We start from the raw sequence: 16,455 nt of genomic DNA on the forward strand, positions 1-16,455 counted from the left end.
AATGAGCTGCAGCCCTGAGAAAGAGGAAGGCTGTTGGATGTGACCATGAAGAGATCCTAATGGTTTTAGGAAGCATAATGAGAATGTCCAGTCAGGACCCTGGGTCTGCTCCTGTTTTAGGTTAGGAGAGATTACGTTAGGTTAGGATCTCCAGAGGATAAATGACTTAAGGAAAAGGAATATCACACCTTATATCCGATCAACCTGCTTGAATGCCTGAGGCCATGAATACCTCAGCACAGCTCCAAGTCAGTTTGGAAGGCTTGGTTCTTTCATCTGATACCACGACTTCAAAGTACTAGGAGATGTAGATGGTTCTCAGGGAATACAGGAGCCAACATAATGTGTTCCCCTATAATAATCAGAGATTTTCATCAATAGGGCACAGTCGACTGGGTAGTCCAGGCTCCTGAGGAACAAAGGCAAAATGTCTAAATCTGGCTTCAGACCTGAGAATAATTTCTCTTTCATGGAACTTTTCTGGACGATGAGATTTCTCTGTATAAGGCATTCTCTGACCCAGTGGACAAATATTTCTCACATCTCTGCCTGCCTTGAACCTTGCCCTCCTATCTTCCATCAACACTGCTGTCAGCTGTATTCTTCAACCTGTGCCCTGTTTGGCTAACCAGTATGGCCAACTGTCTGTCTTTACCTTTACTAAGCCTGATCTAGACAAACTTCTATGCCTGACATCTGCATCAATTTTTGCCCAAATCGATTTTGTCTAGCATCTATTTCTGTTTTCTACTTCTGCTGTGTCCTGAATCAGTCTGCTGTGGTCTGATAGGTTGCACATTCTCAATGGGAGTGAGAAGTGTTCTTGGGGGATAAAACACAACTTAATTTTTTAAATGCACAAAGTGCAGATATACATACAATGCATAAACTGATATCACAATATATCTGTGTGTATTAGGGCTCTCCAGAGAAACAGAACTGATAGCATATATTGCATATCGATATACAGAAATAGATTTATTACGAGAGATTGGCTCATGCAATTATGGAAACTGTGAAGTCCCATGATCAGCTTGTCTGCAAGTTGGAAGCCCAGGAAAGTCAATGGTGCATTTTAACTCCAGTCCAAGCCAGAAGGCCTGAGAACCAGGAGAGCCAATCTTGTAAGTCCCAGTCCAAGTCCAAAGGCCCAAGAACCAGAAACACTACTGATATCCAAGGGCAGGAGGAGATGGATGTCCTAGCTCCAGAAGAGAGAGTGAACTTGTGCTCCCTTCACCTCTCTGTTTCATTCAGGCCTTCAAGGGATTGCATGAGGCCTACCCACACTGCCAAGGGTGATCTTTTACTCACTCTACCGATTCAAATGCTAACCTTTTCCAAGAACACCTCCCAGACACACCCACAAATAATGTTTTACCAGTGATCTCATCTCGGCAATCCTTAGACCGCTAAAGTTGTCACATAAAATTAACCTTCACACTATGGTACCAAAATTTCGTAGAGGACAGCAATCTTTAAAAATGTCTGAAAAGCCTCCTTAGGAAGGCAATGATGAAAAGAAAAGGGTTGAGAAACACTGTGATAGGTGATGAGGCTGCAGTTCCTGTAATGGAACATAAGGAGACTGGATGGTGAGGAAATGGAGGTAGTCACAGTTGATTATGTGACTGAGAAGTAGACTATTGAAAGAATTCCAATGCAGCAAACAAATTATGAGCACTTATGATGTGCCATGAACTGCGTGAAACCCTTTCACATTTGTTAGCAAAGAGCTTCTCCTTTAGTAGTAAGGTACATATTCCTTGCAGAAACAACAGCGACATTTTCCATTGAGACAGGAGCCCACCTACCTCTCTGCTTCAGCAGCCTTTATGCTAATTACTCTTTTGGAAGTAACTCCTCATTCACGTTTTGCAACATAAGATAATGAGAAACACAGCCCAGATTTTGTTTGTAGAAGCTCCTTTCACGGCAGCCTTTCAACAGGTTGGGTAATTTAAAAGATGCAGTTGCAATCGTGACTAACTCATTAAGATGCTTGATGGGCATCTTAATGAGTTAAAAAACCTGGACATTTTTAACCCACTTTTGGAAAGAGGAAAGAAAAATATAAGAGTGGGAATAATCCAAGGAAAACAATTTGAAGTCTTTGAACAATAGACCCTAGAATTTCCTTAGCTTGAGATAGGTTAGGACAAGAAAACAGAATGTTGCTTAAAAGAAGCCCAGTGATCATTTGTGTCTACTTGCACTTCTGGAATATGACTTTTGTTTGTTAGTTGGTTCATTTTGACTTAAAAAACGTTTTTCGGCCAGGTGCAGTGGCTCACACCCATAATCCCAGCACTTTGGGGGGGCCAACGTGGGGGGACCACGAGGTCAGGAGATCGATACCATCCTGGCTAACACGGTGAAACACTGTCTCTACTAAAAATACAAAAAATTAGCCTGGCATGGTGGCGGGTGCCTGTAGTCCAAGCTACTCGGAAGGCTGAGACAGCAGAATGGCGTGAACCCGGGAGGCTGAGCCTGCAGTGAGCTGAGATCGCGCCACTGCACTCCAGCCTGGGTGACAAAGCGAGACTCTGTCTCAAAAAACAAACACACAAAAACCCCACAACATTTTTCTTTGTTCTCTCTCTGTACTCATTAAGAATTTACTACTGAGTCTTTATGTTTTATCTCAGGCAGATCAATGCTATGTATTTGTCCCCTGAACTTGACCCCTGTGCTTTCCTTCTCTCCTGCTTTCCTACTCTTGTCATGAGTGCTGAGGCAGGGATGATGTTGGGGTGGAAAGCTGAAGGGTGAAGATGAATGAGCCACAGTGTCCACTTAGAATCTACAGCCAACTCTTGGCAGCTTACCCGTGGTAAATCTTGTTTCAGCTTCTTGTTGACTTTATCACCCACTCAATGTGCTTAACTCTATGATGGATGTTATCACCAGCTCTGTTTATTCACAATGCCAAGAGCACCAGTGGAACAGGGAAATATTCAGGAAAATCCACTTTATGGTGTCAACTTGACCAGAAAACAAAACACAACTCCATCACTGTTTTATTGAATTTGGCATCATTCTAGAAATAAACTATCATTTATATTTTGTCAAACAAAAAGAAGAAGAGAAGAGATTTCAAAAGCACTGCTTCTGGGGAGGGTCTGGATCAAAGGTAAATGTGTGACTTTAGGTGACAGAAAAGCACCTCCACTCAGGTGCATCCAACTTTGAGGGGGCACTGACTACAGGACAGTAGAGACAAGGGGCACTCATGAACAATCAGGCAGCTTTTCCAATTCTGGGTCCTTTTCCAACTGTAGTATCAACACATATTTTTAAGTTTCATAAATTCTCGGAACATTAAACATACCCATTCAAACAGTTCTTTCAATATGGTGGGTATTTGTAGGCCGCCCTGGAAATCAGAACACTGTGAATTTAATTCCTGCTATGACATTGGCTGATTCTGTAACTTTCACCTTTTTTAGTTCTCCAAGATGATATAAATAATGGAAAACATATAGGGCTTTAAAATGGTTGCAACATAGGTTCAAGTCTGACCCCTACCACTTATTAGCTTGTCAACCTTGGATAAGTTATTTGACTTCTTTAAGCATCAGTTTCTTTATTTGCTAAATGGAGATAAAGATATCTATCTTGCAGGAATGTTGTATGGATCTAATGAGATCATGTATGCAAAACACCCAACACATAGTTGTCACTTTATAAATGGCTGTTCTAGTAGCCATTTGCACAGAGATGGAGAACGGCTAGGTGAAAAAAGGCATGGGCGTTCTGAGCTCATTAGTTGATAGATGCTTCCTTAACATCATAGTTTTATTAGATAATGAAGAGGATACAGCCAGCCACATAGGAACTCAGGCCTGTTTTATTTCTGCAGGATCTGGTCACCACAAGAATCAGAATGTGCAGGGGTAAGACTAAGGAAGAGAGAGAGAGGAAGAATGGGGGTGGGGGCAATCTCTTCTTCCTGGCAGCAGAGAAACCCCCCAGCATTCCTTCAGTTGCAGAAACCAAATGGAAGGCAAATGGCTGTCTGCTGGTGGTGCATGCACCAAGACAAACTACTAAAGTGTTTCCTGCCCAGTCCCCACAGGTGTTGCTTCTCAGCTTTAGATAAGTCCTCCAGCAAGTACTTTGCTGAAAGCAAGAAAGACAGCTGCATAACTGCCCAGTCCACAGAGCTGACAAACCACTGTGTCATCAAAGAAAGAGGGAATCATGGGAAATAGCCTGTGGTTCACCCTCTAAGGCAGGGAGTGAGGAGGCTGTGAGGTGGCACGTTTGATTCTTGCTCATTAACAAAGTTTCTCTTTGTGTCCTCCTCCTCCTCTTTGCCTGCTTGCCTGTTCCACTGGGCAAGCAGCAAGTGCCTACTCAAATCATTATTTATCAAATGTGTACTATGTTCTCAACATTCATTCAATACACCTATATTGAAAGCCTTTTATGACAATAACGAAAATAATACGATAGATTCACAGTAAGATTCAGAGACTGAAGCAAGTCCCCATATAGTAATCACATGTTCAACTAGTTGTTAAGTGGTATATATAATATTTAGAAACCAACCGTGGAGGGCCTCAGGAAGAGGAGCCAGGAAGCTGAGGAAGGCTTTGGACAAGAGATGACATTGGAGTTAGGCCTTCACCCCAAATTCCATAGGTATTGGTCCATTTTGCATTGCTATAAAGGAATACCTGAGACTGGGTAATTTAAGGGAAAAAGGGGTTTATTTTGGCCAGGCGTGGTGGCTCACACCTATTATCCCAGAACATTGGGAGGCTGAGGTGAGTGGATCACTTGAGGTCAGGAGTTTGAGACCAGCCTGGCCAACATGGCAAGAGCCTGTCTCTACTAAAAATACAAAGAGTAGCTGGGTGTGGTGGTGCAAGCCTGTAATCCCACTTACCCAGGAGGCTGAGGGATGAGAATTGTTTGAACCTATGAGGCAGAGGTTGCAGTGAGCAGAGCTTGCACCAGGGCACTCCAGACTGGGTGACAGAGCAAGAATTTGTCTGGAAAAAAAGAGAAAAAAAGAGGTTTATTTGGTTCACAGTTCTGCGCCTGTAGGTGAAGCATATTGCCAGCATCTGCTTCTGGTGAGGGCCTCGGGAAGCTTGCAATCTTGGTGGAGGGCAAAGGGGAGCCAATGTGTCACATGGCAAGAGAGGGAGCAAGAGAGAGAGGGGGTGTCAGGCTCCTTTTAAACAACCAGGTCTACTGTGAACTAACAGAGTGAGAACTTGCTTATCACCAAGGGGATGGCACTAAGCCATCCATGAGGGATCTGCCCTCAAGATCCAACACCTCCCACTGGGCCCCACCTCCAACACTGGGGATCACATTTCAACATGAGATTTGGAGGGGACACACATCCAAACCATATCACTATGGCTCCACTATACCACTATAGATCCAGGGGAGGACGGGATAGGGGAGGGCAGGGAGCAAGGGAAGTGCACATATGGAGGTGAAGAGGACATGAGCCCACAGCATGTCTGGGGACCGGCTAGTAGCTTGATGTGCTTGGAACAAAGGCTATGCAATCCTGGGCAGCAACAGCGGGAGAGGTAAATGTGGTCGGATTGCCAAGGATTTTCCATGCCAGTCTGTCCAGTTTGGGCTCTAACTGTAGAGAATGGGGAGCCATTGGTGGGTTTTAAGTAGGAAGTGATGGGTTTATACTTGTATTTTGGACAATCCTGTGGGCTTCAGGGTACTGAATGGACTAAAAGAGAGGCTAAAAGCTGGGAGACAGTTAAGAGGTCACTGAAATTGCCAATGATGTCAAATGCTGCAAACTCATCAAGGAAAATGAAGACTGATAATGAGTTCATTGCATTCGTCAGTTAGAGATCTCTGATGACATCTAAAAGTAATTTCACTATAACGACTGAAGCAGAAGCTGCATTACTAAGCCAGTGGTTCTCAAAGTGTGGTCCCCAGATCAGCAGCATCGGCATCACTTGGGAACTTGTTATAAATGTAAATTATCTGGCTCAATCTGCACCCCTTCTAAAACTTTGGGAATGAAGCCTAGCAATTGGCATTTTTATAAGTCTTCTGGGTGATTCCGATATATGCTAAAGTTTGAGAACAACTAGCCTAAATGACTCTTTCTTCATCTCTTCCCCAAACGTTCCTTACTCTTATGACACCTGAACTATTTGGTACTTCCTAAGTAATCATTAATATAGTTTCTCAGTTATCTGCATAAGTTGTTCCTGTCAGTCATGTGCAATATATGCACAGTCTCTGCCTGGTAATATTGCACTCATTGTTCAAGGCCTAACTCAAATGTCACTTCCCTAGGAAGTCTCTCCAATTTCCTCCAGGCAGCCCCCCATGGATACTTTTGCACATATTTATGTCATAAAATTTATTTTATTGTGTTGTGTTGATTTGGTTTACTGTCTTCCCTACCAACTAGAAGCTCTTCGGGAGTAGGGACTACTTTATCGATCTCTGTTTCCACATTGTTTTTACATAGTAAGTGCTCAATAAATGTAAGGAGAGGAAGCTGTAATAAATTGCAGAAATAAAAACAGCAAGGGAAAAACACTCTTTTAAGAGGTTTGGAAGTGAAAGATGAATTTGAAATAGAAATACAATAGAAAGTATGTGTGTGTGTGCGCGTGTGTGTGTGTGTGTGTGTGTGTGTCTGGAAGAAAATTGTTGGCTGAGGGATAAAGCCAGTAGAGAGGGAAAGATGAATGATGAGACAGTGGGAATCGGTGGGTAATGAATGCAAAATGGTCCTGGAAAAGGCAGAAGGGAATGAAATCAATGGCCAGTGCTGAAAAATTAGCATTGAAAGAAGGAAAGACTCTTTTTTTCTGAGATACAACGGAAGGAAGTAAAGGTGGGTACATAAGTGATAAGTTGTGAGGTTGAGAGGGGAGATAGTAGGGAGTCCATAGATGGCCTGTCAGTGTAGCAATGGTGATGGCTAGGGAAGGTTTTGCAGGGGAGGTGATATTTGAACTAGGAGATGTCTTTAGTGAAGTAGGAAGTGAAGCCTTTTGCTGGGAAGAAAATGGGGAACAGAAAGAAGGAAAGAGGCTCCAGGAGAGTGGTGAAGACTTGTAAATGCAGGGAGGGGATTGGAGAGCAACAGCAGGGGATTCTTTTGGGCTGAGCGATCACCCTGATTCAATTATAAAGAAAGAGTCCACTTATTCATCCCATTGTGATGGGCAATAAAAGAAGTATGGAGGGATTGTCCCCAAAGGCTGTCTTTGAAACAAGATGGACAACTTCTGGATACAGATCCCAATACTAATATAGAAAGTATTCTAGCTCTATATATTAATTAAGGCTGGAATATTTTGCAGACAATAACAACACTATAGGTATGGCAACTATGGACAACAAAGGAAAATATTTATGATATATGAATTACCTAAGAAATCTGGATAAAAATTATATGTATGTCAGCCAGCCATGGTGGCTCATGCCTGGAATCCCAGCACTTCGGGAGGCCAAGGCGGGTGAATCATCTGAGGTCAAGAGTTCGAGACCAGCCTGGTCAACATGGTGAAACCCCATCTCTACTAAAAGTACAAAAATTAGCTGGGCGTGGTCGTGTACGCCTGTAATCCCAGCTACTCGGGAGGCTGAGGCAGGAGAATCACTTGAACATGGGAGGCGGAGGTTGCAGTGAGCCGAGATCATGCCACTGCACTCCAGCTTGGGTGACAGAGCAAGACTCCAACTCAAAAAAACAAAACAAAACAAAACTCTATGTATGTCTTGATTACAACTCTGTAAGAATATACATATGAAGAACAAATGAATAAAACACACGAAAATGCTATCAGTGGTGGCATTATAGGTCATTTTTCCTTTAAATTTTAAACTGATGTTTTAATGTTTATGATTAGTTGGCAATAAACAGAATTTCTTTCCTTGCTGGCTTTAAAAAATGTATTAGGAACACTTAGAAGAGAGTATTTCAAAATAAAAAGTTGTAAGGTGAAACCAATCAATAGAATTGTCTGAACATATCTCCCATATGAGGGGCAGATGCCAGGAAAAGAAGTCCTTAAGTAGCCCCAGAGTTGGAAGCTGACAAGCAAGAGGTTGGATGCCACAATATAGAAGAGCACAAAAGAGGTATATGACCCAGCCCTTGACTCACAATGAACTTGAGAGACTAGGCTTACAATAAATGATTCGAGGATAACTTATTCAGTGGTTAAGTTGGTCATCTAAACAATGGATGAGACTGGATCACTGAAGCAGCAACCTGTGGGCAGGTGGGACAATGCAGAGGTCAACTATGTGCCATCGGAGTTGATCAGATGGACCTGGGCTTAAATCCCTGTGCCACTGCTTAGCTGCTGTGTGAGCTCAGATAACTTACTCAGGTGTCACTTTTTTGCACTGTGAAGTAGAAATAATAATACCTACTCATAAGCTGTTGAAGCATAACCAACAGTAAAGCAGGTAAAGTGCTTAATATAATGTTTGACACACAAAATTGCCATTATCATTATTAACGCTTTATTGTTGTGGTTATGTATGAGTATTTATGACGGAAGAAACTGATTTGGACTAGGGGCACAATGAATTCTTTGGAGGGACTTCAGGGAGGTATCTTAAGGGCCGTGAGAGAGTCTCAGGGGGGCAGTGAGACTCCCTCACTGCTGGAACAATGCTGTGGGCTCACCCTAGGCCTTCGGGAGGGGAGAGAGATGTGCAAGGAGGAACTCCATGGTGGTTCTTCTTTTGCTACTGTTTGTGCTACTTCCCCACTTCTAAACAGGTGCATAGTACTCCAGAGCACCCTTACATCTTCCTTTCCCACTCTTCTGTTCTGTTTTTCTTCTCTTCAACTCTTCTTCCCTTTTCTCCTCAAAACCAAGTGGTGGATGGGTAAGGAACTATACTACCTTTTGTGTGTTCTAACTTTGCCTTTTTAAATATATATATAATTTAAAGGTTGTCTTCTAACTTCAGCTTTACCTAAGTAAGCCCGGGTTTACCCTATCCACTTCTTCCCTTATTTTTAAAATATCTATTTCCCCAACCATTGTCTTTGGTAAGTACTCTCAAATGACAGTCATCAGCAGAAAGGCAAGGATTTCAGGCCATAAGAGTCTGATTAAGGAAGGATTTTTTGAGGTAGCTACATCTTGCAAAAGAAACAGAGGTGTGAACTGTTTGCAGGGCTCTTCTCAGCAATGAGGTGTTCCTTCTGGATTCAGATATAGATCTTAATGGGGTAAACATTCTAGGTCTTACTACCATCTGTTCTTCTCTTTCTGCTTAGACTGTTAGTATGTGTTACAAGAGGAAAGGAGGCAAAGGTTTGAAAGAAAAATGATTGGATCAGTTGTCTGAGAAAGAGGATAAAGTAGTCATGTGACATTATTCTTAACAGAGATTAGAATGATTAAAAACAAAAACACGTTGGTATCCAGGATATTCAGGTACAACCACCCCTCACCTGCTGATTCCAATTTCACATTCCATTCCACATTGATGAATAATAATAATGATGTACTTTTAGCTTTGTCAGAAATCCTATTTGCATATTTATAAGGTCATTATGTTCAGTTGTTGCTGATATCTGGTCTGAGTCCAGCAATTACCACCTCTGTCTCTTTGCACACACTAGTAGACATACACACCACTGATTTGTACTTTCCTATAAAATTACTCTTTCCCTTTTTAATTAGAGTGTTTTCAGAAGCAAACCCTATCGTTAAGGCCATGTATGCTTCCATTATAAATACCTGTTGCCAGCCATTAATTATCTCCCGATGAATTACTTACTTAGAAGGAGATTTCTTTTCTTTTTTTTTTTTTTTTTTTTTTTGGAGACAGGGACTCACTTTGTCACCCAGACTGGAGTGGTGGAGTGGTGTGATCATGGTTCACTGCAGTCTTGACTTCATGGGCACAGGTGATTCATCCACCTCAGCCTCCTAAGTAGCTGGGACCATAGGTGTGCACCACCATGCCCAGCTAATTTTTGTATTTTTTTGTAGAGTCAGGGTTTCAACATGTTGCCCAGGCTGGTCTTGAACTCCTGGGCTCAAGCAATCCTCCCGTCTTGGCCTCCCAAAATGCTGGGATTACAAGTGTGAGTCATTGTGCCTGGCCTGTGCATACTACTTCTTGTAATGGGATTTCTCTTCCTTACTTTTGATGCCCCTACTCTCATACTTAGTTAACCATTTTGAATTCCACTTAATAAGAAAAGTTTCCTTCTTCTTCTTCGGGGGACTTAGATATAATCTGCACCTAGATGGTATGAAGATTTTCCATATTTTAAGGTAGAAACTTTCTGTGTGCCTGAATCTTGCTGTCAAGAATGTCTTGGCTAATCATGAAGGAAGAATATAAGAATGTGAGTAAAAACAATTCAACAGTCCCTGAGAACAAATATTCAAAATTGCATAACCATTTTAGTGACTAAAGCACTGAGACTCATCCAATAATATTGTGGTTTGATAATTACACAGTTGTGAATTTATGATACTGTAAAATTGGGGAGACATCTTGGTGCATACAGGTCAACGCTTTCATACATCATACGCAAAAAGTGCACACCTACTTAGGAGTTGAAGTGTAATACCTCCTAGCATAAAATGCTTAAAAGAATTAAAAGAAGATTTTAAGGTAGTGATACAGTGGGCATTCCTATATGAATTTTCCTGCTTATCTCATGCATAGCAGAAGATGTGAAATTTCTAGGTAAGTTTTTTTGACAGGGTCCTGCTCTGTCCCCCAAGCTGAAACGCAGTAGTGGTAACATGGTTCACTGTAGCCTCAACCTCCTGGGATCAGTCAGCCTCCCGAGTAGCTGGGACTAGAGACATGCATCATCATGCCCAGTTAGTTTTTGGATTTTTTGTAGAGACAGGGTCTCACTTTGTTGCCCAGGCTGGTCTTAAACTCCTGGGCTCCAGCAATCCTTCTGCCTCGGACTTCCAAAGTGTTGGGATTACAGGCATGAGCCACTGTGTCCTTCCTTAACATCAATCAAATTGAGATAATCACTTTCATAAAAGGGCAAAACTAGGTCAAGAAGCCCATTGTATTAATCTGTCTTCAAAGCGCTGTAAAGAACTGCCCAAGACTGGGCAATTTATAAAGGAAACAGGTTAACTGACTCACAGTTTAGCATGACTGGGAAGGCCTCAGGAAACTTACAACCATGGCAGAAGGCAAAGGGGAGGCAAGGTACCTTCTTCACAAGGCGGCATGAAGGAAAATGAATGCAGAAGGAACTACCAAATACATAAAACCATCAGATGTCATGAACTCACTCATTATCAGGAGAACAGCATGGAAGAAACCGCCCCCATGATTCAATTACCTCCACCTGGTCTCTCCCTTGACACATGGAGATTATAATTCAAAATAAGATATTGGGTGGGGACACAGGCAAACTATATCGCCCATATTACAATTACTTATATTACTGATTCCCTTAATTAGAGCAGAGGTAATTAATTGGGTGTAGGATCAGTGGAAGGGTCTGGCTGGTTCTTAATTCTCAGAGCTCGTTTGAATCCTGAGGTTAACTTCTTGCCTTCTAGAACTTGTCCTGTGTTTGGCTGAACTTTGTGAACCTTTCAGAAAGTAGGTCTTTATTGAGCACATACTCTATGCAAGGCAAAGAACCAACTACTGTGGAGTTTACAAACATCAATAAGGGGTAAGAAATGACTCTTGTCACATGGTTTACAGTCCAGCTGTGTAGGCCACCACAGTTCATATCTTTCAGGCTAGGGCCTGGATGAGATGAAAGTGGACTCAAAATTAATCCCATGCGCTCTACTTTCCCATATCCCTGTGCTTTATCTCTGTTTTAGTTATGTTATTTGTATGTTGGCTTCCCTCAATGCTCTGTGATCTCCAAAGAACAGGGGCTGGGTTTTATTTATTTCTGCATTGCAGCAGAGCCTAGTATGTGCTTTGTAGAGAACAGGCTCTGAAAAATATTTTAAATTAAAAGAATGTATTCACTTGTTTATGTTTCCCAGTTACAGTGGGTCAGCTTGTTCTGTACTAACATGGAAGTGACAGGAAGCTGGTGTCCCTCTATGCAGAGGTCCCCATGCTAAATATCATCTTGGATGTGCTTCACACTGTTCCACAAAGGGGCAGTGGAGTGAGACTGAGTAAGAGGACAGAAATAGTGGGGGGTTTGTCTCAGCTCACTAATTACTTATTTAACCTTGGGCAAGATACTTAAAGCTCTATCTCAGTTTCTTCATCTGCGAAATGGGGATAATAATGACTGGGGTGCCTATTTCCCACGATTGTTTTGAGGATCAAATGAGATAATATACTTAAAAGTGTTTCTGGAACGTCTAAATCACTGCACAACTGCAAGGCATCATTAAAAGAAATCTTCCTTTTAATTCCTGCTTCCACAAACATCTCATCACATATCCTTGGGTTCCTGGGTTACATGGAGAGATTCGTGGTGTAGCTCAATCTGTGCGTCCTAGCTACCCCAGAATCTCTTCTTCAACTTCTCCAACACAGTAAGACATTCTTCCAGTCTTGCATAGCTCCCCAGTTTATATAGATATATATGTTCCTCATTCAGCATTTATGTAAAACGTATATTATTGAGCACTTACGTGATAGAAACTGGGGCGAAACAGAAAATAAGACAGAGCCCCTGCCTGTGCGAGTTTTTTACAGCTTATTGGCTCTGAGAGGACAGACATGAGAACAAATAAGTGCCCAATTCTGCATTTATTTTGGAAGGTAGTTTTATGTAAGTTTAAATTAGTAAAGATATAGATGTACATTTTTAGTTTTGATTAAAACTAAAACAATTGGTAGCCCTTATTCATATTTTTCTATCATTAAAACTTATTTTTAAAACATGTCTTCAGTCATATTTTTCCCTTACTTCCATTCATACTATTTACTCTTTACTTCTCTTGTCCTTACCAGAATGTATGCAGTAAGTTTCATATTGTAACACATTTAACAAAAGTTATATGTGAACATAATAGCTGCTTTCTTTAAAACGGTTACTTTGAGAAACTGCATACCTATTTTTTTTCTTTTTTTTTGAGACAGAGTTTTGCTCTTGTTGCCCAGGCTGGAGTACAGTGGCACGATCTTGGCTCACTGCAACCTCTGCCTCCTGGGTTCAAGCAATTCTCCTGCCTCAGTCTCCCGAGTAGTTGGGATTACAGGTGCCCACCACCATGCCCGGCTCATTTTTTTGTATTTTTAGTAGAGATGGGGTTTCACCATGTTGGCCACGCTGGTCTCGAACTCCTGACTTCAGGTATCTGCCTGCCAAAGTGCTGGGATTACGACATGAGCCACCACACCTGGCCTGCACATTTATTTTAATAATGTTGTCATAGCTACAGTCACTTCTAGAGTTGCTCTTTGGGGATAACTATCTTATATTCTTCTGAATATATTTTAATAGTGACAAAACTTATCTTTGCAAGTGATTTTTAAAATTTGTATGCAGCCAAGTCACTATGAATTATCTTTAGTGAGTAAAGAGGAAGATCAAACTGGTAACACTGTGGGTAAACAACTGAAAAATAGTGTTATCTTTCTCTGAACATATTTGCACAACAGAAATTCCAAAAATGTTTTGACTACGCTATTTTTGAAAAGAGTTTCTAGTATTCCAATGTGACCACTTTCACTAACAGTACTTGCTTACCGTAAGTGCCTGCTAACATACAGTTTTGGAACTTCATAGGTCTATGCCCATACTGATTTGCACTTGCTTAGTGTTGTTTTACATTCTAGTTCAACATCTATTATGTGATAGACACTGGGGATGAATAGGCTGTGGTCCTTGCCCATGAGGACCTCAAAATGTAGTTGAGAACACAGAAATACAAAGTGTCCTGTGTGAAAAATAAATATCGGTGTAAGATAAAGAAGTGGCAGTGGAAGACAGTGGAGGGACTGTCTGTTAGGAGTAGGAATTTATTGCGATGTCGGCAAAGCCTTCTTTGGACTGAAGGATGAATTATGATTCGAAGTTCATTACGAGGAGGAGGGAAGGGGACTACAGGAGTCATTCCAAGCCAAAGGAACAGAAGGTACTGGGACAGCAACAGCAAGATATGTTTGGGGGAATCTCAAGTTAGTCAATACTGTTATTGTGTGAAGTTCACAACAGGGGCAGGGAGGACAGGAGATGGGGCCCAATGACGAAAAGGCCTTGTATGTACCATTTTTAGAAGTTTGAATTTTACCCTATAGGAGTCAGGGTAGGATTTCCCATCCCAACAGGATTGTAAACTCCCACATCCAATTAGTCACATCCCCACTTTTTTTTTTCTTTTTCTTTAACATTGTCTCAGATCCATTCCTTCTGAAATCTACCTCATTAGTTCAGGTCTTCTTAAATTTGTGCCTGGACTGTTTCACTAACTCTTGACTGGTCCTGGGGCTCCAGTTCACCTCTTGCTCCCAACAATCAATTTTGTACAGGATTATCAGAGCAATCTTCCTTTCCATCAGTCTCAACTCTGTTTAAAAACTTTCAATAGTTTTCTGTGACCTAAGAGGTAGCTGCCTCCCCACCCTTTCAGCTTGCCATTCAAGGCTGCATAATTTGGTTCCAATCCCCTTTCCCTCCTTGACTCCTCTCACTGCTAACAGAGCCAGAACTCGTTTACTTACTCTTTTGACTGTACCTTTGCTTTCATGAGGGCTCTTTCCTGGAATGATATGTCCATACAACTATTGCTGTTGTTCTTACTTTTAGCTCTTTTCTTAGTAGCCCATTTGTACCCAGGCTTGATCACACACCCTACTCTCCTGCCCTGCAAGTAACTACTATTCTGGTTATAGTCTCTTAATATCTATATCTATATACATGCATCCACAGATAATGTGTAGTATTGTTTTGAAAACAATAAGCATAAATGGTATACTTTGTCTCCCTCTGCGATTAGTTTTGTCACTATCATCTAGTTTTTAAGCTTTACCCCTATTGACATAAATATAGTCTTTTCAGTTAGTGTGTTGCATTTCATTTTATAAATGTACCTTACATCATTCATCCATTCCTCTGAGGGTGGATATTTATGTTGTTTTCAAGGTTTTGCTATTACAGTGTTACAATGAATATCCTTAGCTTAGCTGGTCTCGTCTTATACAAATTTTACTGACCTTTCAAGATCCTGCTTTCATCCCAGCTCCTATGTGAAAGCCTTCCCTGAATCCCCCAGCCCACAGCGGCAAAGTCTTGGTCCTCAAAGTTGCTTGTGCATCTTTGGTATCATTCCACTGCCAAACACACAGCTACGCAAAGTAAGGCAATTAAGAAATACTTGCTACACGGATGAACAAATGAATGAATGAATGGGGCAGCACCACTCCATGATGGCTCTATTCCTTTTTAATGGACTTTGGCGCCTTGGCCCCCTTTTCTTCTTTGACAGCACTGGTCCTACTCCAGCGCATTCCTCTAGCTAGCAAAGCAGTGTGTGGATGTGTGGGTGTAGGGGGCGATACAGACCTCACTGGATGAGGGCCGCCTCTCCCTGCAAGTTCACGATCCCGGCAAACTCCAGTGCTTGAAGTTCAGAGCCCTACCCCACTCCCCTCCGCCCCAACGCCCCTTCGGCACGGGCCCGGCCAGCGAGGCGCTGCAGCCCTGATCGAGTGAAGGCGCTGCGGCCCCCGGGGCGGCTGGAGAAGGATGCGGCCGGCACCGATGACTCGTAGTAGATCCCTCCGCGCGGAGCTCGGGCCGGCGCTTCTTCCTGCGGGAAACCCCTGGGTGCCCAAGGCGGCGGGGCCGAGGCCGCGGCGACAGTGGGGCGGGGCTTGCGGTGGGAGGAGGCGGCTGAGGCGGAAGGACACACGAGGCTGCTTCGCTGCACACCCGAGAAAGTTTCAGCCAAACTTCGGGCGGCGGCTGAGGCGGCGGCGGAGGAGAGGCGGACTCGGGGCGCGGGGAGTCGAGGCATTTGCGCCGGGACTTCGGAGCGTAGCGCCAGGGCCTGAGCCTTTGAAGCAGGAGGTGGGGAGGAGAGAGTGGGGCTCCTCTGTTGGGACCCCCTCCCCATGTGGATCTGCCCAGGCGGCGGCGGCGGAGGAGGAGGCGACCGAGAAGATGCCCGCCCTGCGCCCCGCTCTGCTGTGGGCGCTGCTGGCGCTCTGGTTGTGCCGCGCGGCCCCCGCGCGTGGTGAGTATCGGGCTGAGGGGCGCTGTCCGCGGCGCCCGGGGCCGCCACCTAGGGCGACCCTTCTCCCCCTCGGTCCTCCTCTCTGTGGGAAGGCCAGGCTCGGCCGTCGGCGCGGAGCGAGGCCACTCGCTGGGTTCCCGAAAGTTTGGACATCGCCGGGGGCCCCTCCCGTGGCGCCCCCGCCAACCCCCGGGGTTCCCCGCCGCCTCTGCTCCCCGCGGCCCGGGACCCCTCACACGCCTCCTCGGCCGGAGGGAGGCCGGCAGCAAGTCTCAGAAACTCCCTTTTCCTAGTGTCAGGGTGCGGAGAGGTG

General features: G+C 43.5%; 2 protein-coding genes across 3 annotated transcripts in view; both read left to right on the forward strand.

Annotated features, from left to right (window-relative positions):
- The window catches only part of LOC102127036 (NBPF family member NBPF4), a 635,890-nt gene that overhangs the window by 378,019 nt on the left and 241,416 nt on the right, over positions 1-16,455 (forward strand).
- NOTCH2 (notch receptor 2) overlaps positions 1-16,455 on the forward strand; it is a 190,372-nt gene that overhangs the window by 15,539 nt on the left and 158,378 nt on the right. The window contains exon 1 of one of the 2 annotated variants that reach the window (XM_005542139.5): positions 15,856-16,142. The exons of the other annotated variant lie outside the window; for it this stretch is intronic. Coding sequence (XP_005542196.4) covers positions 16,070-16,142 — 73 coding nt within the window. The 5' untranslated portion in view covers positions 15,856-16,069. Of the gene's footprint in view, positions 1-15,855; positions 16,143-16,455 lie in introns of those variants that run through there. 2 annotated transcript variants of the gene reach the window in all.

The sequence above is a fragment of the Macaca fascicularis genome, chromosome 1 (assembly GCF_037993035.2).
Source record: "Macaca fascicularis isolate 582-1 chromosome 1, T2T-MFA8v1.1".
Taxonomy (NCBI): domain Eukaryota; kingdom Metazoa; phylum Chordata; class Mammalia; order Primates; family Cercopithecidae; genus Macaca; species Macaca fascicularis.